This window comes from Prorops nasuta, unplaced genomic scaffold (assembly GCF_024137725.1).
Source record: "Prorops nasuta isolate Cenicafe-Biocafe unplaced genomic scaffold, Cenicafe_Pnas_1.2 PNAS00017, whole genome shotgun sequence".
NCBI classification, from domain to species: domain Eukaryota; kingdom Metazoa; phylum Arthropoda; class Insecta; order Hymenoptera; family Bethylidae; genus Prorops; species Prorops nasuta.
This window is the reverse complement of record NW_027116814.1, coordinates 3,431,790-3,455,604: the sequence shown is the minus strand read 5'-3', so window position 1 is coordinate 3,455,604 and position 23,815 is coordinate 3,431,790. Positions and strand designations below refer to the sequence as shown.

At 30.2% G+C, this 23,815-nt stretch overlaps 7 protein-coding genes across 17 annotated transcripts; 4 read left to right on the top strand and 3 right to left on the bottom strand.

The window, feature by feature from the left end:
• The first annotated feature begins 165 nt into the window (after positions 1 to 165).
• On the top strand, positions 166 to 4,942 carry EndoB (endophilin-B). Of its 5 annotated transcripts, none has more exons than XM_066737579.1 (8): positions 233 to 372; positions 945 to 1,215; positions 1,298 to 1,460; positions 1,533 to 1,596; positions 1,691 to 1,729; positions 1,903 to 2,093; positions 3,592 to 3,730; positions 4,583 to 4,942. In XM_066737579.1, the coding sequence occupies exons 1-8, from the start codon at positions 310 to 312 to the stop codon at positions 4,694 to 4,696; spliced, it is 1,044 nt and encodes a 347-aa protein (XP_066593676.1). In that variant the 5' UTR covers positions 233 to 309; the 3' UTR covers positions 4,697 to 4,942. The 5 variants fall into 5 exon arrangements, with proteins under 5 accessions (XP_066593679.1, XP_066593680.1, XP_066593676.1 ...); XM_066737581.1 differs by lacking the exon at positions 233 to 372 and adding an exon at positions 530 to 795; XM_066737582.1 differs by lacking the exons at positions 3,592 to 3,730; positions 4,583 to 4,942 and adding an exon at positions 2,601 to 3,577 and having other exon boundaries at positions 166 to 372.
• Positions 4,943 to 5,062: 120 nt separating this feature from the next.
• Positions 5,063 to 6,335, bottom strand: LOC136779785 (small ribosomal subunit protein uS13-like). The gene is made up of 4 exons (XM_066737589.1): positions 6,265 to 6,335; positions 5,672 to 5,857; positions 5,498 to 5,599; positions 5,063 to 5,268 (listed from the first exon to the last, which is right to left on the bottom strand). Exons 1-4 carry the CDS (start codon positions 6,265 to 6,267, stop codon positions 5,101 to 5,103), a joined length of 459 nt encoding a protein of 152 aa, XP_066593686.1. The 5' UTR covers positions 6,268 to 6,335; the 3' UTR covers positions 5,063 to 5,100.
• Positions 6,336 to 6,490: 155 nt separating this feature from the next.
• Positions 6,491 to 7,932, top strand: LOC136779782 (uncharacterized). The gene is made up of 5 exons (XM_066737584.1): positions 6,491 to 6,750; positions 6,813 to 6,870; positions 6,946 to 7,402; positions 7,466 to 7,633; positions 7,719 to 7,932. Exons 1-5 carry the CDS (start codon positions 6,565 to 6,567, stop codon positions 7,849 to 7,851), a joined length of 1,002 nt encoding a protein of 333 aa, XP_066593681.1. The 5' UTR covers positions 6,491 to 6,564; the 3' UTR covers positions 7,852 to 7,932.
• A 632-nt stretch (positions 7,933 to 8,564) lies between these two features.
• inc (BTB/POZ domain-containing protein inc) lies at positions 8,565 to 14,018 on the top strand. 2 transcript variants are annotated; one of them, XM_066737588.1, is made up of 4 exons: positions 8,566 to 8,788; positions 8,882 to 9,178; positions 9,273 to 9,401; positions 10,974 to 14,018. In XM_066737588.1, the coding sequence occupies exons 1-4, from the start codon at positions 8,582 to 8,584 to the stop codon at positions 11,001 to 11,003; spliced, it is 663 nt and encodes a 220-aa protein (XP_066593685.1). In that variant the 5' UTR covers positions 8,566 to 8,581; the 3' UTR covers positions 11,004 to 14,018. The 2 variants fall into 2 exon arrangements, with proteins under 2 accessions (XP_066593684.1, XP_066593685.1); XM_066737587.1 differs by lacking the exon at positions 10,974 to 14,018 and having other exon boundaries at positions 8,565 to 8,788; positions 9,273 to 10,626.
• Positions 14,019 to 14,069: 51 nt separating this feature from the next.
• On the bottom strand, positions 14,070 to 14,990 carry Lamtor2 (Late endosomal/lysosomal adaptor, MAPK and MTOR activator 2). Of its 2 annotated transcripts, none has more exons than XM_066737596.1 (4): positions 14,835 to 14,990; positions 14,668 to 14,762; positions 14,428 to 14,578; positions 14,070 to 14,352 (listed from the first exon to the last, which is right to left on the bottom strand). In XM_066737596.1, exons 2-4 carry the CDS (start codon positions 14,733 to 14,735, stop codon positions 14,203 to 14,205), a joined length of 369 nt encoding a protein of 122 aa, XP_066593693.1. In that variant the 5' UTR covers positions 14,736 to 14,762; positions 14,835 to 14,990; the 3' UTR covers positions 14,070 to 14,202. The 2 variants fall into 2 exon arrangements, with proteins under 2 accessions (XP_066593693.1, XP_066593691.1); XM_066737594.1 differs by having other exon boundaries at positions 14,428 to 14,590; positions 14,835 to 14,981.
• A 40-nt stretch (positions 14,991 to 15,030) lies between these two features.
• Alg1 (ALG1, chitobiosyldiphosphodolichol beta-mannosyltransferase) lies at positions 15,031 to 23,574 on the top strand. Of its 2 annotated transcripts, XM_066737571.1 has the most exons (14): positions 15,032 to 15,452; positions 15,529 to 15,871; positions 15,944 to 16,365; positions 16,449 to 16,563; positions 16,635 to 16,807; positions 19,955 to 20,023; positions 20,103 to 20,141; positions 22,302 to 22,422; positions 22,488 to 22,538; positions 22,604 to 22,678; positions 22,746 to 22,894; positions 22,964 to 23,070; positions 23,134 to 23,347; positions 23,438 to 23,574. In XM_066737571.1, the coding sequence occupies exons 1-14, from the start codon at positions 15,176 to 15,178 to the stop codon at positions 23,554 to 23,556; spliced, it is 2,274 nt and encodes a 757-aa protein (XP_066593668.1). In that variant the 5' UTR covers positions 15,032 to 15,175; the 3' UTR covers positions 23,557 to 23,574. The 2 variants fall into 2 exon arrangements, with proteins under 2 accessions (XP_066593667.1, XP_066593668.1); XM_066737570.1 differs by having other exon boundaries at positions 15,031 to 15,452; positions 22,964 to 23,347.
• On the bottom strand, positions 16,911 to 23,525 carry hoip (NHP2-like protein 1 hoip). Of its 4 annotated transcripts, none has more exons than XM_066737591.1 (3): positions 17,762 to 18,296; positions 17,610 to 17,688; positions 16,911 to 17,444 (listed from the first exon to the last, which is right to left on the bottom strand). In XM_066737591.1, the coding sequence occupies exons 2-3, from the start codon at positions 17,634 to 17,636 to the stop codon at positions 17,064 to 17,066; spliced, it is 408 nt and encodes a 135-aa protein (XP_066593688.1). In that variant the 5' UTR covers positions 17,637 to 17,688; positions 17,762 to 18,296; the 3' UTR covers positions 16,911 to 17,063. The 4 variants fall into 4 exon arrangements, with proteins under 4 accessions (XP_066593688.1, XP_066593689.1, XP_066593690.1 ...); XM_066737592.1 differs by having other exon boundaries at positions 17,792 to 18,296; XM_066737593.1 differs by lacking the exons at positions 17,610 to 17,688; positions 17,762 to 18,296 and adding an exon at positions 23,508 to 23,525.
• Positions 23,575 to 23,815: the final 241 nt, after the last annotated feature.

Sequence of the window (23,815 nt, the reverse complement as noted above, 5' to 3'; positions counted from 1 at the left end):
TTTTGCATCTTTCAGTAAAATGTAAAATTTTATTCGACGACATTCTGTCTCACCATTAATGTGATTATTTTGAGAATTGATTCCTGTTTATCGTACATAATTCTTGTAATGGAATTATCTTTGGTCGTAAATTGATTTAAATTAAAAAGCATATTTTTACGCGTGCGTGCCTCCCCTGCGATTTGCGCAATTACTAAAGTGGCGCTGCTACGCGGAGATATTCTGAGTTAGTGATCGATAAAAAATATATGTAGTGTGTCAGAGGAGTGAATGTTGAAGAACGATTGATAGTAGATTTCTTCAAGAAACATGGATTTTAACATGAAAAAACTGGTGAAAGATGCTGGAGCAGCTTTCAGCAGAGTTGTCCAGGTGAAAAATGCCACTGTAATTTATTCATGCACACATCTTGCTTCAAAAACTATCAGTAGAATTCTTCCTTTCAATTCTGTCACTTCTGACATTTTGTTCTTTCTTTAAAAAAAATGTATTTATCAATAAAAACATCGATAAGTGTCTCCTTACTCCTTTCCGTTCTCATCTCTCCTCTCCTTCAGTACTTTCTATTAATATTCAAATTTTCTTAAAAATTGTTTTACTTGTACTCTAATTTGTATATAGCCTCAAATATTTTATTACTATCTTATTAATGTAAAAAATTAAACATGTTATTTATCTTTATTGATTTTGGAGCACATGCCAATGAATCGTTTTAGGGAGGGTCTGCTAAGAATTTTAGATAGAATGCTGCACAATGTACTTGCATTTGATGACTCATAGTTTATGAAGTAAAGTGTCAGTGACTAAGAGAATCTTTTCCTTTATTAACACACACATTGACAACTAGTATTATTAATTGAATTTTAAATTTTAATGACATGAATTATCTATTTGTTGAAATCAATTAAACAAGGAATTAGCATTATTTATTTATTGATTCTTAGATGACAGAGGAAACCCTTGGTACATCAGGAAAGACAGAATTTGATGCGCATCTTGAGCATCTTGCTGAACGTGCAAATGCTACCAAAACATGGACAGAAAAAATACTCAAAAATACAGAAGCTATGTTAACTCCAAATCCAGGGTACAGAATTGAAGATGTTTTCTATGAAAAAATTGATAAGAAGAAGCCAAATAGACTAAGTAATCTGGAATACTTAGGCATTGATATGATAGAGGCTGGAAATGACTTTGGTCCAGGAATGGCTTATGGTTTGTATGCAGAAAGTAATTTTACACCAGTGCATAGATTTTTTGAATAATGTATATATGTATTTGAATAAATCTTTGTCAGGGAGCGCATTGATAAAAGTAGGTCAGTGTGAACAGAAATTAGGACAAATTATGAGAGACTTCATTAGTACTGCCGCAAATTGTTATATACAACCAATGAGGAAATTTTTAGATGGAGAGATGAAAACAATTAGCAAGGAAATGGCTATATTAGAGACAAAACGGTGAAAAAAACATTTCTTATGTTGTAAATTTTTATCACAATTCTTGTCATGTAAAAATTCCATAAATTTCAGGCTAGACCTAGATGCGAGTAAACGTAAAGTGAGGAAAGCAAGAAGTATGATAGGCCAACAAAGTGTAAGTATTTAATTATTAATTTATTAAAATTCATTTTCTTTCATACTTTGTTGTTTACTATGTGTTCTGTCCCAATCATTGCTGCATTTCATAGGACTCTTCTGGCATTTCACCCGAAGTAATGCTGGATCAGGTATAAATACAGGCAAAATTTCATTTCACTCAATAAAATTTCAATGTTTTTCTTGTTGCATAAACTTAAAGACCATCAGATGCTTTAGATGTTCCATTACTAATTAATCAAAGACGAAAATATAGTAAGACCTTAAACATTGATTGATTTAGAATCTCTTTTTTTAAACTCAGGCAGAGAGGGAGCTGAGGGTAGCTCAATCGGAATTCGATCGTCAAGCGGAAATTGTGAAGCTTCTTCTGGAGGGAGTGTCAAGTTCTCAGGCGGGCCATTTACGATGCTTGCATGAATTTGTCGAAGCCCAAGCACGCCACTATGCACAGTGCAATGCAGTCATGCAAGATCTGCAACGTGAACTCGCTGGGTAAATATTTATTTTCCAAACATGATCACTTTTGTTTATTCGTTTTCATCTCATCCTCGCTGCATACAACTTCGAGATTGATTTTTTTTTAAACAGCTATCCCACTCTTTGGTGATTCGAGTGAGTAATGCAGAGTAAAAAGTTTAATTCAGTATAGGCATTGTACAAATATCCAAAGAAAAAGTTGGAATCATTACTCATTCGTATGAATTTATAGTGATAATGCTTTCTGGAGTGTCATTACAGTTTTAGTTTGGATGCTACAGCTTGCTGCAAAATCTCAGTAATGATTTTTTCATTAAGATACATTTCATTGACTAGAGCAGATTCTTCATGGCTTGTGGCTTCAATGTTTAATTGCAATTAATGTAATCAGGATGAAATCGGCTGCTTCATCGTTCGATAGTTGGCATCTTTCACTGCTGCTATGCCATTATGATCAAAATGGTCTTTTTGTATCTAATTGGTTTTCATTTTCTATCTTTGCTTGCATGATTGGGATTGCAGGGAACGTCAGCCAAGTCCTTTGCTACGAGTCAACAGCGAAGAAGTGATCGACTTAGGCCCCTCGCCTACAATATCACATAACTCGCCTACACATCAGTCTCTATCCGGCTCCACATTTATCACTGCTACCTTTGATACAGAAGTCTCTAATCTTTAAACACCAAACCTAAAATTCAATTAAAACAACTTCCAGTAATAATATATCATCTTAACACGTTCTCTAAACTACCTACATTTACAACGATTAGCTACGTACTTTCAATCAGTAGAACTTTACGCGATAATTAATTGATAATCCATTTACGGTGAAAGATAGTCGAGAGATACTTGTTCAGTGCGTAGAATACATTGTTGCTGTAATTGCAGAATGGCTAGTCAATAAAATATAAATATCTAATACTTATATAAGGGTATATTTAAAAGGGCTCTTCTATTTTTTGTAGGAAAATACAGTTTCAATTATTCAATGCTAGAGATCTTAATGTGCACTGCATGTTATGTTTCTATTCTTATCAATCTCAAACTCTCTCCTGTTCTGTTGATGTTTCTAATAAAACAGTAGTTTGCTCAAATAAACCTGAAAGTTTAACAATTTTGTGAATTTTCTAAAATGTTCGTCTGCATCCTTCAACTTTGTAGCTATTCCTGTTCGCATTTCTAATGTCATCATACATTTTTAATCATAACAATATTGTAATTTATTTTTCTTTAGTTTTATCAGTATCATCGTATATTCTTTATTTTATTTACTCATATTTGTCGTTCTTTTGTGGATATTGGCTCATTCTATGGTATATTATAAATATTAGGAGATACAATAGTTTCGCAACAAAGTAGTTATACTTGAAATAAATCAAGCTCGTAATACGCGTGACACTAAATATTATTTCTTTAATACGATGATAATAATATAATTTGTGTGAGTCGAGTCAATTGAATACATGAACGACAGTGCAATACTCATTCAGCATATAATTTATCCCTCTCCCAGCATATCTGGGGCTTCATATCATCCCACGAGCGATTCATCCAGCACCACCAATGTCGTGGAAAACGGGGAGGACCGGGCCAGAGTACTTTGCGACTACAACGCGAGGGACTCTAGTGAACTAAGTGTTATGCAGGATGAGGTAACGAAATTTGTAATTTAATTGTTACCGCAATAATAAAATGCATGCATTGCGCAGAAAAATTGCATGGTAAAAATATTTCAGTGTAAGCTCCGTTTTTATTTTAGTTCTCGTATCTGTAATATAGATCAATAATTTAAGCTAGAGGTTAATAATACGTTTGTGAAAGATTCACTTTTTCCTCCATTTTCTCAATTGCCAATGAAAATCTTTTGTACGTGTGAAAGGTATCCATTGATATCACAAAAAATTTTCTTTATTATGCTTAAATTCTGTACCTATAACCATTAAATAATGCTTGTGGAAAATGTGAATTTTCTAAATAAATTATGTGATTCTGACCGAATCTTTACAAAATACTCAATTGATCAAGTGAGATATGAAAAAAATATATTAGTGTATTTCTTAGTGCACACTTCTGTAGAATTAATGTGTACATTTTAATATCTTTTTTTTACTTTTAGATATGAATTTTAATTTGTAACAAATCTTTTTTCGCACTTCATTCTGTGTGTGAAATACTTGTATAATAATATTGATCTAAATCAGTTTTTAGCATGCTGCATTAGCATTCCTTACAACAATTCTATTTTTACTATTTATAGCAATATGTTTATACTTATAATGGCGATGTAAAACTGTATGATAGTTCTTATTTATAAATACACTTTCTTTAAAACATGCATGAACAAAATAAACACATTTTATTTCATTATATTACTCTTTTCTTAATCCTAAATCCCTTTTTTTTCATATGCCTTTAAATGTTTGATTTTGGTTTGAGTATGAGCTATAAATATTAGTGTCTGAAAACTTATAAATTTATAATATTAAAATCTGATTCATTCTTAGGTAATTTATGTGAGAGAAATTCCTGGTGATGAAGATTATTACAAAGGAAGGCGGGGCAATCAACGGGGAAAAGTACCTAAAGTTTATCTAGAACTCTTAATTACATTTCCATGAACATTTTCTTTGCTCAAAGTGAAGTTGTATGTTTTGTTTGCTTTCCACCAGAGACATAAGAGTATGTTGCAAAATATATTTGTACCTGTACATGCATTTATACTCTTCAAATGCAAATATTGTAGTCTATAAAGCTACAATTGTTTTGTTGAATCAATTCTTTCTTCTAGTAAATTTAGCCTTTATTAATGATGGAATAAGTATGGTATGTCAATTGAAAGTTATACTTATGAATAGATAAATAATCAAATGTTAAGATTGTATTGTAAGTTATAAAGAAATATCAGTCTTATAAAAAATGATAAGCAGCAATATATTCTTCTCCATTGGGATTGTGCATTATGTAAATAAAAATATCACCAGTAATTATTTGCAATTGCTTTTATTAATAAAAGAGTTATTATTTATTTCTTTTTAGATACACCCACTGTACGTCCGCGACGTCCAGTAGTCTTGGTATGCTGCCCTCTTACTCTTAAGCCCCAATAATGTCTCATTCCTCTGTGTGCACGAATCTTCTTCATGCGTTCCAAATCTTCACGTAATTTAGATTCAAGGAGTGCACTTGTCAACTAAAAAAATAAATTTAATTTAAATCATAATAAAAAGAATTAATGCAGAAAGTTTTAGCTGTTAACATGTGTATACATTTCAACTGATAAATACTTGTTAAAAACAACGATGAAAGAGATCTTAATATGCAGTTTATTTTGCATTAAATTTGTACCAGCAAAAATAATACCAACATTTAAAAATGCAAGATTAGGTTTGTAGTAATTAAAAAAATTGTAATTAGTATACCTGAGAATATTTTCCATCTACAATATCCTTTTGTCTGTTCAGGAACCAGTCAGGTATTTTATACTGACGAGGATTTGCCATAATAGTAACAATTCTTTCTACCTGAAATTGCAAAATTCATATATATTTGAGTTGCACTATAATTAATGTGCAGTTAAAATTCTTTTATGTTACCTCTTCCTCTGAACATTCACCAGCGCGCTTATCCAAATCAATATCGGCCTTTTTTAATACGATATTCGCATATCTGCGACCCACACCTTTGATCGCTGTCATCGCAAACATTACTTTGCGATTACCGTCGATGTTCGTGTTCATTACACGAAGAATATGTTGGAATTTTTCTGGAATAACGAGTGACTAGAAGAAATGTATATTTATATTAGTTTCATTAAATCAATTTAATTCAAAACAATAATATACGTAACCTAAAAAGTATTCTAGTTTGGAATGATAACTGAAATAAGCGAATACACATTTATACAAATATTTATACAAAGCACGTTTAAGCTTGAAAATATTTTAATTACTTATTTATAATATTGTAAATCATTCTACTAAATAACCATTTAACTTGTGCGACTTGCAAAATAAAAAGTATTACGTTATGCAGCCGAAAAAAATATCACAGAACACGTCAATAGTGAAAATATTTTTAGCATAATAGAGTATGATAACCATAAAAACATATTAGTATATAAATTTTGTTAAGTAATTAATGATTATTTTTTCTGAAATAGATTTAAAATTTTCATTATTTCACCCACCATTTTGCTAATGTGTCAAACGTAAAAGAGAAATCCGAAAAGACGAAGGAAGAGAGCAGCGCCATCTAAAAGAAAAAATAATTCTTGTGAAAACTGAAGAGTACTAATACTCGCATCTGATTGGTTGTAAGTTTGGATTTTGCCAATCAGATGTAAATTGTAAACACTCACCGAGGGTTCATTGAGCAGTTGAGTTTTTGAACGCACCCCACAGATGCATACAAATACATACTACCAGAGACGTGACTCGAGCTCGAGTGTTAGCCCAAAGGAAAAAATTCCCAAACTCTTTTCGGAAAAATGTCGCCGACTCCAAAAAACCAATTACGGAAAGTTATTAGACGATTTAAATTTGAAGAACTGGAAAAAGCTGTATTACCAATTTTTCCAGAAATGACATGGAAATCTCTCAGAAAAAGTTTAATAACAAATCATGAAGCATTTACTGTGAATAATGCTCTGAATTTCATTGAATACATATTGGATGTAAGTTGCACAATATTTTTATAATATTATGTTTCATTGATCAATGGTTATACATTTAATAGGAGTCCAACATAAGAAACAAAGATCTTGAAGAACGACTATTGACCCTAGAATTAATTGGTAACATGGCATCAAATAATTTAAAGCACGAATTATATTTAACTACTTTAATTAATATTATTATCTTGATTTTAGATATAAGCAGGCATTATAAAAGAAAAATGTGGTACACCCATTTGCTAGAAAAGTCAGACAATAATAATGAATATATGTCAATCAAAGAATTAGAACACAATTTAATGGAAAATTTACACATTATTAGTAAGAAAATGCATATTAGAATTGCACGAGATGATAACATAACATTCATCTCTGTAATTGAAAAGAAAAGAAAGACTACACCAATAAAATCAACTTATTTTGCTTTATTTTTTGAATATCGGTGTCTTTTTTGTACAAAGAACAATTTAGACAAAAATGTTTTAAAAGCAATTGTTAACAGTATAGGTTATACTAATATCAAACCAAATAAATTGATAGGTAGAGATTTAAAATCTTTGGTTCAAATGGTTCAAATTAAAAGACAAGGAGCAATGAATGCTGAACAAATACTTGAGCCAGCAAAATATACGGATGCAGAGCCTGTAATTAAGTAAGTTAAAAGATATTTTTCTTCAAACACTGTCTTCATTAATGTAGTCAATTATAATTCTAGAGCATCAGGAATAGATTTTTCACAGGTGGAGCAAAGAAAAAAGTATGCAGAGAGATGTTTTGGAAAGATTGCTCCAAAAATAGAATCTTTTATTGTTGATTGTCCAGATCAACTTTGGGTTAACAAAAGACATTTATCAAAACTATCAAATGAAAAAGTTTACATGGGGCAAGTACAAATATAAAATTAAATATTCTGCAAAATTATATTAATTAGCAACAAAGAATATGACTTATGCTATACTTTGTCTTAGGTGGGAATTTCATAGTCCTGATGCTATTGCGTTTCTTAAGAAATTAATTGAACTCCGTATTTTTTCAATTCCATTACCACATTATGCTTCACAGATGATGACACAGGGGAAAACTGAGTTTCTCCTACAATAGAAATAATTTAATTGGAAACTTATTAATAATTTAATGTAAATAATATAAGTAGCTTTGCCAACAATTTTATTTACTTTTCTCCTGCAATTAGTTTAAGTTTTTTAGAATAATATGTACATCAAAATGCCTAATAATACAGACAGAAGCTTAAAAGCTGTCAAATAATTAAATTATAAAAAGAATTCAATACATACAAAATAATTTTGTATTTTATAAAAGTTCAAAATTATTTGATAACACGTTCCGTGTCACGCCAATTTCGGACGATTTTCCGTATAGGTTAATGTGAAGTATATTACACCTCACGATACAATACAATTTATATACATGATATGAAGTTGTCTATATTTGATTGTATAATAAATTTTTAAAGAATCTTTGTTTTTTAATAAGAATTCCAAATATGAACGAAAAGTTCATCGTGGCTCATATACATTACTATGTATACATAGATAGAACAGTTCCGCGAAGGTAGGACCGGCCAAGTGACCAGTGACCAGTTGAGTGACAGTTGACCACTGCTGAAGTGCTGACCGGCATGTAATATGTATGGCATCCTTAGATGCATTTAGGAACCGCGTTAAGGCCGCTCATCATCAAACTTCGGGTCGGACAACGGAGAATGGCGCAGCATTGTCAACTGTTGCCAACTTGCCGCAGCATTACCAAATGCCAAACATGCCAGATGCCAGCTTGCCTGAAGAGTGTGTGCGATATCGCCTTTAATGTCATGGTCAATGCAAATATGGCAGATATCACCGACACGAATTTGTTGGAAATGACAGAGAATCATTTAACGAAACGTTGTAATAATCAATGGGTACGATTAAATGTGGGTGGGACCTATTTTTTAACAGCAAAGACAACGCTGGCCAGAGATCCAAACTCTTTTCTCTATCGATTATGTCAAGAAGACTCCGATCTCATTTCTACCAGAGTCAGTAAATAATTTCATTTTTTGAATTCTTGTTCAATCATAGTTTGGAAGCATTTATATTCTGTACGATTGAAATCTTTCATTATCATTTAGGACGAAACTGGAGCGTACTTGATAGATCGAGACCCTACATATTTCAGTCCAGTTTTAAATTACCTTCGTCACGGGAAACTGATTATCAACAAGGACCTTACAGAGGAAGGAGTACTAGAGGAAGCTGAGTTTTATAATATCACAGAATTAATTCAATTAGTCAAAGAACGTATTATATTGAGGGATACACGACCACTACGGGATTCGAAAAAACATGTGTATCGAGTTTTACAATGTCACGAAGATGAATTGACTCAAATGGTTTCTACTATGTCTGATGGATGGAAATTTGAGCAGGTATTGATACCTTTTGCAAGCTACATGGTTTTTGTGCTTAAATATTTGTTCAATGAAAGTGGATTGTAAGTAATTAAGAAATATTATTTTCCAGCTAATTAATATAGGTTCGCAGTACAATTATGGAAACAATGATCATGCTGAATTTTTATGTGTCGTTAGTCGAGAATATGGTCCTAGCCAGCTTAGCAGTAAAGAACAGGAGTCAACTGATCGTGTCAAGGTACCATTATCCTATTCGAATCTTTCACACCCTTATCCAGACCACAGTAGTCGAGAATAGCATCAATTATTTATATTTATTTCTGTTATACCATTTGTGCTACTTTTAGTATACCAAAGATAAATAGAAACATTTATTTCATAATGATGAAAGCAATTACACTTAGCTTTTGTTTCTTTTATTTAGATATATTTAGTTGTATTATAATATACAGTATTATTTTTTAATGGAATCTGAGATACTCAAGTACAGAATAAGTGATCATGCATTGTAGAACCTTATAGTATTAAAATTACTAATAATTTTGATGATAAGGGTGAATACAGACATGCAATAGAAAAACATAATGTAGTCTCATCAGATATCAAGTCTGGACAGTGCTCCATAAGCACTTTGTAACATAATGACAATGATACCCTTGATACGTGATGAGGTGCAACACAATTATGTTAAGCAGATCTATCAGAAATCTGAATCCATCCTAAGGCTAGTTAAAAATCTATATTAGTATATAATAAACATTACACATTTCCAATTATAATAAGATTTGATACATAGATGATATGTATGAAAAGATCTTTAAAATTTGCATTCACTTATTCTATAATAAAAGTATACTAATGCTCTTTGGCCATTAAGATTTATTTGTGCTATTTACTGGGAGACAAATAAAAATAACAAAAAAGACTAATGTGGAATTAATGGATCATTTGCAAATCACGCTTCATTTTGCAATTAGACCCATTAGTGTATTTTGATAAAGACTTGGGAGTTTTGTGTTTTGTGAATTAAAAAAATTTTGCTTTATTACTAAGTAAGTTTATAATGTATAATGTTTAAAAAGGGATTATAGATGGCACCAAGCGTTAAAAGTTTATAAGGTGTTACTTTCTAATATATATAAAAATGACAAATCAACAAAATAGTGATTAATTTTAAAAGTTCAGCACAATGAAGAATTTAATTTTTACAAATATAATATAATGGAGAAACCTTATAAATCTTTTTATTTGAGAGGCCTGTATGCATGAGCATGTTCTGCCTCTATATTTGTTATAAATATAATACTGTAATTGTAACGCATGCTATTCATTAAATAAAGAATTTTCTCTTCCATCGGTTTGGTTACTTTCTGCCCTGTGTCCTGCATGAATAAATGTTGCATGCTAGTTTTATTTTATTGTTTACTGTAGTATATTCAAAGTACCATTGAGTTTTTTGTACAGAGAGTTCTGCTCTTTTTTCATAGTTTTCGTAATCATTGCTAGACAGTGATTGGGTAACTTTAGAAATGAGAAAAGAATAGCAGCTAATTAAATTAAATCACACTTATTAAATTTAAAGATTAATTTGTTGAATTTGATTGGTATGGTTTATTTTAATTTTGAAAAGTTTAGTAGGCTATTGATTTTATGCTACTTGCAAATTGTTTTGATGAAATAACATAATAGAGGTAGAACTGAGAAAGTATTTTTTAAATATCATTACGCCCTTAAATATTAAAATATATTAAAAATATCTTACAAGCAGAGGTTACTTTTACTAAGTGAAAATTATTCGGTTGTATTCTAGGTCTTGCAGCAGAAGGGTTCGCGAATGTAAGTCTTAGATCCGTCCCTCTCCTTTTTTGCCTCCTTCTTAGATCAACTATGCAGCGATAAGATGAAGACTGTTTTCGTTTTTCCCATTGAAATTCTCATTCACCAGTTGTCTACAATCTGCACTTGTATTATACATTTATCTGTTCCTACATAGTGATAATAATTTATTCTATGGATTTCTTTTCAATGATTTATAAAAACAGTATCAACCTGAATAATTAAAATAATTAAACTATAATTATATATAATATATTATATATAATTATACAATAAATTTGGTATATTATAAATTATTACACTGTAATTATTATATAATAATATTTCATTACAATGGTATGATTTATATCAATGACTTATCAGTATAATAGAGGATCTTTCAGAAGAAATTGAAAAAGCTTTAAAATTAAAGATAAACAATCATAATTATTATTGGTTTTATATATTAGTGGATTACACTCACAAAAGGTAATCTTTTTCATACAATTTTTAATGGTAACTGTAGGTACTATTTTCAATAGTATACTGCAGTTTCAACTTTTATACAAGTATGTATGAAGGCTCCATTTATATACTTTTCATTTCATACTTTTAGGATTATCTAAATTACTTACCTTCGCACTGCCGCTACAAAACATAATGTAGTATTTATATACTTAGCATGGTAACTTTCATTATCCAATATGCATAATTAATTTTTTAATATAAAAAAGAAGAACCCTTGCTGAGTGAATAAATAAGTAACTTCTATACTGTTTAAATAAATCTGAGTCATACATTATATGAGAAGTAGAAGCTTAAACTGTAAAAGTGATAATATGAAGATGAATAGTAATGATAAAGTTTTTGCAATTAATGATTATATGTCTGATAGAGTATAAAATCTACATACATGCTTTATCCCTTTGCTGTCTGAATGTAAAACATTCTATGTCCTATTTTTAAATTTGTATAAAATTTGTTTATTACAGAAGAAAACAACTGTAATAAATATAAAAAATTGCAGATAAAAATAATTTTAGAAGCTATCTTAAACACAGTCAACAAAGGGTTAAATCTGTATCTTGCTGAGCAGCAGGAATAGGATAATTTATTAATTTAAATTGTTATATTAAATTAAAAAATTTGTCACGTAAATTTCATCACTTTTGCTGTATTTTGGCAGATGATTATAAATATTTATCTTAAAAGCAGATGTAGATTATTAATTGTCGAAGGCCTATGATAAATGTCCTAGACAATATAATTTATATTTAGAGATAATGATTAAGATAGTTGGTGTACGTTACAAAGTAATCTGGTAAGTTTTAGTTGGTAGTAGATTAATCGTAGAGGATCTTTAAGTGAAGGAATAATATTCCTTTTATATTACATATAATTTAGTAATAAAAGCTTTATTTTTTTATATTGTAATTTTAAAAAAAAATACGAAATTTTCTGATAAAATTGTTATGGGAAAAATTAAAAGATTGGTATAGAAACAAAAGAAAATCATTGATCAGCTCACTGTCATATTTTTTAGTGAATAATTTCATAAATTATATAGGACCAATGCGATTAATCTAATGTTACTATGTACAGTGTTGTTTAGATTAATTAGGATTACAATTTAGTAGCTCTCATGATTTTGTCAATAATTTAGATATTTTTTGTTAAAATATTCTGTATTCATAACAGTGATTTATTTTTCATTTTTTGTGCAAAAAATTTAGTTTATTGACCATTTTCCGATATAAAAAAAGAGAGAAAAATAATAAAAATAATTGAATACAAAAATAATTATTGAAGAGGTTTAGATATATGTGTAGTAGTTACTTGTTGATGAAAGAGTTTATACTTTCATAGATGGATTTCTGAACCACTTAACTACTTAAATGTTATACGTTAGAGTAAAATAGGATTATAGTTAATTGTTAAAAATTTTAATTTAAAGATTGCTGAAACTTCAAAGGAATATGAAATCATTTTCAATCATATTTCTTTCCAGTCTTTCTTGGGATTGTGGTTTTCAGTCAAGTCTTTATTGACTGTATAGAAAAAAAAATGAAATAAAAAATATTTGTATGCTATTATAATAATTAGAATTCAATACTTATTATAAAACAGTAATTAATATTATAGTTGATTAGTTGAGGTCTATGAATCGTTAATTTAAAGTTTCCATATGAAATATTTAGAAGCAGAAAATTCAATGATTTCTATGTTCAAATAGCTCATTAATAAATTTACTCAGATAAATATATGTGGGAGGACCTTAAAAATGTCAGATTTAAATTCTTTAATATATATTAAGCTAATTCCATTTTTTGTATATATCTGTGTTCACCAATACCTGCCATCTTCTCAATGCGAAAATACCTTTTATTTGTAATTCAGACCAATGATTCAGGCAGAGAGATGCATCTGACAATACTGCTATCGGCCTTCTGACAATGAAAATAGTCATGAAAGTTGTAATGCTTATCAAGTGTTTTTATATAAATATATCTATATATACACAAACACACAGAAAAGTTGTATATTACATAAAGTCAAAATGAAGGTAATAGTATTTGTACTATTGCACTAAAGTCACAAGACATAAAATAAGCAATTATTAATTTAATACTTTACAACTTACACTTCTACCCTTTATATATATATATATATATATATGATGATTTATTTGTGAATTATTTATTCACTATTTTCATCAAACCAGACATTTTTTAATAGTTACAATAATATATAATATAATGTAGTAATATAACTTTAAAAATAGCAGTGTTCTTCCTTTGTAATTTATTCTATTAGGTAATATAATTTTAATATTATCATTTGTATGCTTTTTATATTTTATAATCTATATACTTTTTTAAGGTAAAATCTAATTGTTGCAGATTTTTACTTGATTAATATTGTTCATTATTACTATGTTTTGAGACATGTAGAGATAACTTAAAAAGGAAACCAAAACAGTGCAATAATAAATTATTTTAAGGAGAATGTTGATTTGTAAAAATTATAAGATATGTTTCTGGAAAATGTACCCTTTATAAATAAATAAAGTTATAATTGCATAGGAAAAATATTAAGTTTAGTAGGTCTTTTACCCTCATTTTAGAGAAATTTATTAAAAATATAATTTTATATACAGATTTGATATAAATTTTAAAATTGACATAATATTAAAAATTAAGGAAATAAAAGTATGAGATGCTTACTTAAGGCATATTCGCTATTGTTTTTAAAGGCTGCTCCAGATATTTTGCCAATGCCTGTGCTTTTTCTCTTAGTAAACCAAATCCCACATTTTCTTTTGCATATAAGCATAACAGTAGATTTGCTACTTCAGTAATGACTACTTTTCCTTCCTACAAGATATTGCTATTAAATAAATTATGTATATTATGAATTAAAATTTATTCGTAAAGTAATTATGATATTACAAAGCAGTCCATCAAAACAAATTGAAGTTCATCCTCTTTGAATGCATTTCTACCATTTTTTTCATATGCTGACCAAATATTGCTTGTAATTGCTGCTGTTACTCTTGCATCTTTATCCCCATAACCACTATATGCCAATAAGCCACCTTCCCTATTAAGAAGTCTGTAAAATTGTTTAGAATTTTTGGCATACAAATTATATCTATTTTTAATAATATTGATTGTTAAATAATAACTTACAGAGTATTCTCTACGCCTCCTGTATTAGCTTGACTGAGAACTTGTGTCAAAGCTTTAGGTTTCAGCATTTTCTTTACGTTTTTCGTATATCTTTTCTAAGAAATAAAACAAATTTCTTGATAAAATATTCTAGATGCTATGTGTCAAAATTATTTTTAAAAACACACGTCGTTCCAGAATAAACTCCAAAACCAAATCCTACGTTGCAATTCTACCAAAACAAAATTAAAAATTTAAAAGTAATTAAAGCAGGAATTAAAAAAGCTTTCATTTTCTCCCTATGTGAATTTTCTGAAACCTCTTGATTGATTTCAGAACGCAGCTGGACTGGCAGACGGCACTGACGGCAGTACTGGCCACAGTGGCCACCAGAGGATGATTACACGGAGGAGAATAACGTTTAGTATAGGTTGGTTTAGGTTAGGTGTGTTTACCTTTTAATAATAATTTGCAGGATCTGCAACCTGGCTTTACTGATTATACTTATTATGCCACTTAAATTACAACGATGAGCACTTTATATGTTTTATGCGTTTTGTTTGTAATTCTTGCCGTAATACGAGCAGTTTGGTTGCTCAAACGGAAAAAAAGGAAAAGTGTATGTATTTTGGTGCTTGGAGATATAGGAAGAAGTCCACGAATGCAGTATCATGCGTTATCTTTTGCAAGAGAAGGTTTTGCAGTTAATTTAATAGGTTATCCAGGATCATTGCCATTAGAAGAATTAAAGGGTAATCCCCTGATCACAATTCATTACTTGGCCCTTCCACCAAAACTAGAAGGCTGTATGTAGCTGAAGATTGATGTAAAGCAACTTTTCTTTCTACTCCTAATAATGTTCTGTTGTGTGATATATTTTAGATCTACCAAAAATGTTGAACTATGTGGTGAAAGTAGTGTGGCAATTATTTACCCTTTTAGTGGCATTATTTAGTAGTCAACCATCAGCTTATTTAATGATTCAGAATCCCCCAGCAGTACCAACTATACCTATAAGCTGGTTTTATTGTACAATAACATTCACACAATTTATAATTGATTGGCACAATTATGCTCATACTCTTATGGCTTTGAACCTAAGAAAGAATCACATTTTAGTAAGGATAGCATATTTTATTGAATTTTATTTTGGTTCTAAAGCACACCAAAATTTATGTGTCACTCAAGCCATGAAGAAAGATTTAGAAAAGCAATGGTCTATTAAGTCAGTAGTATTAAATGTTAATAAACTTTAAAACTTATCTTATAGAACCAAAAATTTAGTTTCTTTTTACAGAGCTAAAGTTTTATATGATCGTCCAGCAAATAATTTCCATCCTATTACTTTGAGAGAAAAACATGAATTTTTATTAAGATTAGGTAAAAAATATGATATATTTAAAGGAAGTACACCAGACTCAACTTTATTTACAACATGTTTGGAAGGAGAAGTAACCTTATCTCAGGATAGACCAGGTTTTATAATTTCAAGTACAAGTTGGACAGAAGATGAAGACTTTTCAATCTTATTGAATGCGTTACAAGAGTATGAAAATAATTGTAAAGAGAATAATTTAAAATTGCCAAAATTACTTTGTGTTATAACAGGCAAAGGACCACTAAAAGAATTTCACAAAGCAATTATAAAATTAAAAAAATGGAATTATGTTCAAATAGTCACACCTTGGTTAGAAAATGAAGAATATCCAAAAATGTTAGGTATATATTTTTTATTTATATGAAATTTTTAAAAGCAGTAGATTAACTGTTATTACTAGAATGATGAATGAAACCAATTTCAGCTTGTGCGGATCTTGGCATTTGTTTGCATACATCATCGAGCGGTTTGGATTTACCAATGAAAGTTGTTGATATGTTTGGATGTGGTCTACCAGTTTGCGCATATAATTTTAAATGGTAAATACCACAGTGAGCTACAATTAAGTAAAACAGTAGACTTAATTTAAGATACCATTTTTATTGTTCAGCCTACCAGAACTGGTAAAACATGAGGAAAACAGTTTAATATTTTCTGATGAGAAGGAGTTATCAGAACAATTGCTTTTTTGGTTTAAAAAATTTCCTAATAATAAGAAGCAGCAAATTACAGATGAAAAGTTTCGAAAAAATTTAATAGTTTTTCAAAATACTGGATGGCATGGTAATTGGTCATTACATGTGTTGCCTGTGTTGTCTGATTAAGTTTTGCATCCAAAAGCATGATTAACCTATGTACATTTTGTCTTTTTCCAAACAATAAAGCATTTCGTATTTATTTTTCTTTTTTTATTCCATATACTGTAGCATATAAAAAGTAATATTAAATTAAGTTACAAAAACTTTTTACACAATTATTTGTGGTCTTTGCTAATGAAACAAGAGCTTAAGAAAAATAGATAATAATGATACACGTATATTCATACTAAAAGTCGTTCAATTTCTTGTTGAATGGCTTGAATCTGTGGCTTTAATTGAGAGCCTTCGTTAACAGTAACAGAGCAAGCTACTACAGGCCTAGAAACTCCACAAGCACGTCCTAAGGCTTGTTTACTTCTTACAAATACATATGGAACATTCTTATCCTCGCATAATAAAGGAAGATGCAATAAAATTTCTAATGGCTGTGCATCTGCTGCCATCACAATGAATTCGGATAATCCACGATTCAAAGTTTTGGTTGCTTCATTGGCTCCCTTTCTAAGCTGCTTATAATTCATTGCCTGCTGGACTAAATTTAAGATTTTTGCAGTTAGAGTAGCATCTGCCATGGGATAAGCTTTTGGATTAACTTCGTCAGTCTATGAAATAAGAAGAAAACATTTAGAAGTTATTCAATATCATCTTTTCACATCAAAGAGATGTTTATAATAATTGAAATATTAAGAGTAGGTCTATACCCACGTGGGCACTCCGATCTAAAAATCGTATACCTCGTGGGGTAATCGTAAATTGAGATAACTTACCATTTTTGATTTAATTAGTGTTGCCATCCGTCCTCTTTTCCCCGGACACTAACTTCTTTTATTAACCTTACAGGAATGTCTAGGGGAATTTTTAAATTTATCAGGGTTTTCAAATCGTTCGAAAAAGTTATTATTTTCTACTTCGTTGTTACCCGTAAAAGACTGATATCAATAAATATTACTGGAAATCGAAGATATGTCGTTGTGAGCGGTCCGGGACTGGCTTGAGGCTTGACTCTCGCTCGGGTGGGCCGCAGGGCACGCACGTGGCCGTCTCACTCCGACGCACTCTCCGGCTGCGTTCGTTTATTAGCTACGAGTACTAAAACTCTACAATGAATGTCACGTAAAATATACGTTTTCAGTATAGGCAGTACATAAATGAACGCAGCCTCCGTTTCCTTTCCAGCTCAATCCCTATGCCCTATACCTAACTACTCCAGTTCGTTTAGCTGAATTAGTTTTAACCAAAAATCTTCGACAATTTTAGCAATATCAGCTTCTTTTTGGTCTCAAACCACTCATTACACTCTCGCCCATTATTGTAAAGACTTACTTTTTCAATAAATATAGTGATTTGTTTTACAGGGTAAAATTTTATTCTTGTTTCTTTTTATTTTCCATATTTTTGAAAAACGGGCTTCTTACCGTTATAGAATGGATCTCAACGAATAACTTTAGTCCTTACAAAAATATTAATATTTCTAAAATTTTAGAAGATAATTGGAAGTTAAAAAATTCGACCTCGATGGATCCCCTTAAGGGGAATCAGTATATCGACATTACAGAGCGAAATCTTGCGCCAAACGAAACGGCCTCATTTCTTAACCGATTTTAACGTTTATGAACCTTTTTGGAAACGCCAGAAGATTATCTAGCGATCTTCGTTGGACGATTTTTTAAATTTCACTTTTTTTTGTTTTTTATTTTTTGAAAAATCTGCCAGCGAAGATCGTTAGATAATCTTCTGGCGTTTTCAAAAAGGTGTATAAACGTTAAAATCGGTTAAGAAATTAAGCTGTTTCGTTTGGCGCAAGATTTCGCTCTGTAATGTCGATATACAGATTCCCCTTAACGGGATCCCTCACGCGTGCTTTACCGACAGTACAAGTCAACAAACAATTAGTTTAATAAAATTCAAATGCGAAGCAAATTGAACAATCGGGCGTTTGTTGGACAATGTGCCAGTCCTAACGAGTCAAACGAACTTAAAAACACTCAAATTAGTTGAAAAATAACGCTGTACCATTGTGCTGCGTTCTTGAAGAGAGGTTACTTTTGGTTATTTCCACTTCAAGAACGCGGGACAGTGGTACAGCGTTATTTTTCAACTAATTTGAGTGTTTTTAAGTTCGTTTGACTCGTTAGGACTGGCACATTGTCCAACAAATGCCCGATTGTTCAATTTCCTTCGCATTTGACTTTTATTAAACGAATTGTTTATTGACTTGAACTGTCGATAAAGTAGGCGTGAGGGATCCCGTTAAGGGGATGCATTAAGCGATTGAAACTCATTTCAAGTTTACCTTCCAAACTATTAGGAATATGAACTTTCTTGTAGAGACTAAATTTACTCTTTTTTTACTATGCTGAAGAGCGCTACAAAGTCGGTTTCTCAAAATTATAAAAAAAAATTTCATAAACAAAATTATAAATACTTATATTTTTGTTATTCATAATAATATTTAAAAATAGGCTTTGTGGCGCTCTAAAGAAGAGTTGTATAAGTAAATTAAGACCAACAAGAAACAAACATACTTACAAATGTAGAAGAATATTTTGAAAAACTAATTTAGCTAGTGAAAGTCAAATTTTAAACTTTCTTACCGACGGAGAGGTTTCAAAGTGAGTTAGTTTTCTGTGATCTGCGTACCGACCATACACACACCAACATATTTCTAGCTTTGATAATTTTGCACCAAGTGACACTTAGGGCCGGTGTCAGTACAAAGCAGGCAAGCCTCATATCCAACATAAGAACTAAAAGTCTGAAAAACTGCCAATCAGAGTGGGTATTTTCAGATTTTTACAGTTATATTGGATATGCGGCTTGCCTGCTTTTCGTACTGACACCGACCCTTATTGAGCACCAAAAATAATTTAAAAGAAACGCGCGCTTTGTCATGAGTATGTTTATTTTCAGTTCTATCCATTTTACATCACAATTTTTTAATAACTAACAATTATTGCTGCGATAGATAAGAGTTAGATAAAGATCTAATCCCAGGATTAATCTTATCCTGTAAGAGAGTACCTGCATGTGTACTTAGCATTTGCCATTAGTTGATGAGCTTTTGTTTTGTTAACACAAAAATCTACTATAGATTTATTTAATTATATTTCAGAATATAAGTTAATTAAAAAATTGATTTTTGAGATGACTGACAAAGAAATAGTTGTTGATGACAATAAATGTAAGTTAACTGTTGAAATCTATATATATACGTATTGCTTATATTGAAGAATTAATTTGTTTTAAACTATTAACTACAGCCAAACTTCATATACGAGCTAATAATTGCCCTATAATTGGTAAGAAATTACTTGAGAGTTTTTTTTAAGCGTAACTGTGTTGTGTAAAATTTTTATAAAAAATATAATTTTAATCTGTGTATGTGAAGAGGATACTAAGTCAATGAATAATATTATCCAAAGAGAGGTGTTTTTTTTCAGTGTGTGTAGAGTTACGACATCCTATTAACATGAAATAAATTAATAAATTTATTATTACATGTAGCTAGCCCCATAATGAATAATAGAATACTCAACTGATTTGTTTTAATCGTTAGATCTATTATTAAGTTGTTATCAATTTAACGCCTAGAGTTGGTATTGTAGAGAAAATGGGGCTTGATGATAAGGAAGTTGACTCTTTGTTAATATTATCTATGGAGACTATTTTTAAGTTATGATATCATTACGGGCTCGGTGAAAAGTCTCGCTGTTTCCTGTAAATAGAAATTACGATTGGTTTTCTATAAACCACTGGACAATTCGTTTATAGTCAATGTATTTTAGTGCGATAATGAAAATGAAACCAGTATCTACATCTTTTATATTCTGTGTGGTTATATTTATCTTGGCAATTTCTAATTTCTCATCTGCCACTAACAAAGTTAATGATAGACCTATTATTGGTAAGCGAGAAACGTGAATTTTACATAAAAATTATTTTTATTAAAGGAAGTAATATATGAGCAATTCCACCAATTCGGGAACTGGTTTACCGACGCATATCCCAGATTTTTTTGATATTCTCAGATCTTGTACTCTTGATCGAAAAATGATTCTCTAATTTTTTTCAGAATTTTTTATCCATTATTTACGACGTGGTTATATTGGAAAGTTTTTGATTTTAAGTACGTCCTATCTTTTAATTTATTTTCTATACTTTTTCAAATAACTTAATACATTTTTTTCACAAATGATTTCCATGTAAAAAAATCTCACCTTTCTAGTGGAATAATTGTTCTTCTAGTAACATCACTTTATACCGAAGAAATTAGCGTTTAAAGTATAAAAATCAATTTTTCAGGAAATGCGTATTTTTTGTTTTAGTATTTTTTTCGTAAAGTTGAGAAAATTTCACATGGAACCTGTAACTTTCAAAGTGGGATTCCTATTAAAACTCGTCGAATCGATAATAATAAAAACAAAGAAATAATAAATAGTTTACCGCAAGTATTATGGACTATCTCGATTCTTATGGACTTTTTTTTCCAAGTACGACACTAGAGCCTGTAATATTTATTCGAAATGACTTAATTTTATTACTGTAAGTGGCGGTGTCTTTGAGTAAAAAAAGGGATTATACGTAGGAGTACCAGATTAAATTTTTTTAATTACAGTAATAGCTCCCCCAATGTGTCTTTTCTACTCTGTATATCATTTTTCATTTTTAAATCAACTTCAAACCTACAAATTTTAAACTTTAAACTTTCAAAACAAGAGTATATTTAGGGTTGGGGAATACAAAATTTAGGTTGGCACTCTTATGTAATCTTGACTTTTACGCAAAGACACCGGCACTTACGGTAATAAAATTAAGTAATTTCGAATAAATATTACAGGCTCTAGTGTCATATTTGGAAAAACCGTCCCTAAGAATCGAGATAGTCCATAATACTTACGGTAAACTATTTATTATTTCTTTTTTTTTTATTATTATCGATTCGACGAGTTTTAATAGGAATCGCATTTTGAAAGTTACAGGTTCCATGTGAAATTTTCTCAACTTTACGAAAAAAATACTAAAAAAACAAAAAATACGCATTTCCTGAAAAATTGGTTTTTATACTTTAAACGCTAATTTCTTCGGTATAAAATGATGTTACTAGAAGAACAATTATTCTACTAGAAAGGTGAGATTTTTTTACATGGAAATCATGTGTGAAAAAAATGTATTAAGTTATTTGAAAAAGTATAGAAAATAAATTAAAAGATAGGACGTACTTAAAATCAAAAACTTTCCAATATAACCACGTCGTAAATAATGGATAAAAAATTCTGAAAAAAATTAGAGAATCATTTTTCGATTAAGAGTACAAGATCTGAGAATATAAAAAAAATCTGGGATGTGCATCGGTAAACCAGTTCCCGAATTGGTGGAATTGCTCATATATATGCTTACCAATAATGCAAGATTTTTCAGCAAAATTTTAATTGTTGTAATTTTTTGTATTTACATTGTAGGAGTGCTAGCACAAGAAATATCCTATTATTTAAAATCAAAATATACTGGATATACCAGTTACATTCCGGCATCTTATGTAAAATTTGTAGAAGGCGCAGGGGCCAGAGTAGTACCCATCTGGTTAGACAATTATGACAATTTTTTTATTTGATTATCCGCTTATTCTCAATATTTTAAATTTTCAGGATTGGACGAAATAAAAATTACTACGAAAGCATCCTAAGTCGAATAAATGGGTACCTATAACTTATCAAAATTACAGTTATTAACAAAACTTTTCTGATTTATTATCTACTTTTAGAGTGCTGCTTCCAGGAGGTGGGGCATATTTTTTTACAGCTAATGGTTATTATGAAGCAGGACAACACATTTATGAGTAATCTTATTAATCAATATTGAACAATTTAGTGATTTAGAATGAAAATTTAAATATTTTTTTATAGAATAGCTAAGCAGTTTAATGACAATGGGGACTACTTTCCAATTTTTGGTATATGTTTGGGGTTTGAGCTGTTGGGTATTTTAGAAACTGGATATGAGTGCAGGTCTCCTTGTCATAACAATGATGTTGTTCCTTTAAAATTTAAAAAAGGTATTCTAACACGAACATAAATTTAATGCTGCGATTGCCGCTGTGTAATCTCAAATATCATTTTTGTAGATTACAAATTGAGTAGAATGTTCAATAAAGCACCAGATGATGTAATTAATATTCTTAAAAACGAAAACGTTACTGCTAATCATCACAGACTGTGCTTTACGAGTTTGGTAATAACTTTTCCCGCTTTTCGGTTACTTGAGAAAAATATTATAGGAAACTCTTGCTTACAGGAAAACTTTCCTAATTTTCGAATTTTGTCCTGGAATTTGGATAGTAACAGAACGACGTACATCTCTTCAATGGAGCACAAAACGTACCCATTTTATGGTGTGCAATTTCATCCCGAGAAGAATATTTATGAGTGGAAAGAAACTAAAAATTACCCTCACTCTAAATCAGCAGTAACAGTGAGCCAGTATTTCGCCAACTTTTTTATAGACGAAGGTAAAAAATCAACTCCATTACTTACCAAATTTCTAACTCATTCCACTATGATGGTCCACACACACAATCATCTGAATTCTAATTTTACAGCGCGCAAGAATTATCATAATTTTGAAAATCCAATAAATAGTCTGATTTACAACTTTCCAACAACGTATACCAGACTAAAATCTTCCATGTATGAACAATGTTATCTATTTCAATGGTAGGAAAACATAAGTATACATTGTAATATAATATTTAATTCTTCATAAGAAACGAAACAATAGAAAATAAAGATAAATCATTCATTGGGAATTGAATAAATTGAGAGAGTCGTTCTTAAGGTGTTTCTCGCACAACACATAACACGGCTATTTCACATTTAACATAACACCAGTGTATATTGTGTCACAACTGGGATACATAATATTACAATGGTGCATAATAAAATTCTATACATATTTTTGTTCTATCTAAAGTAAATCA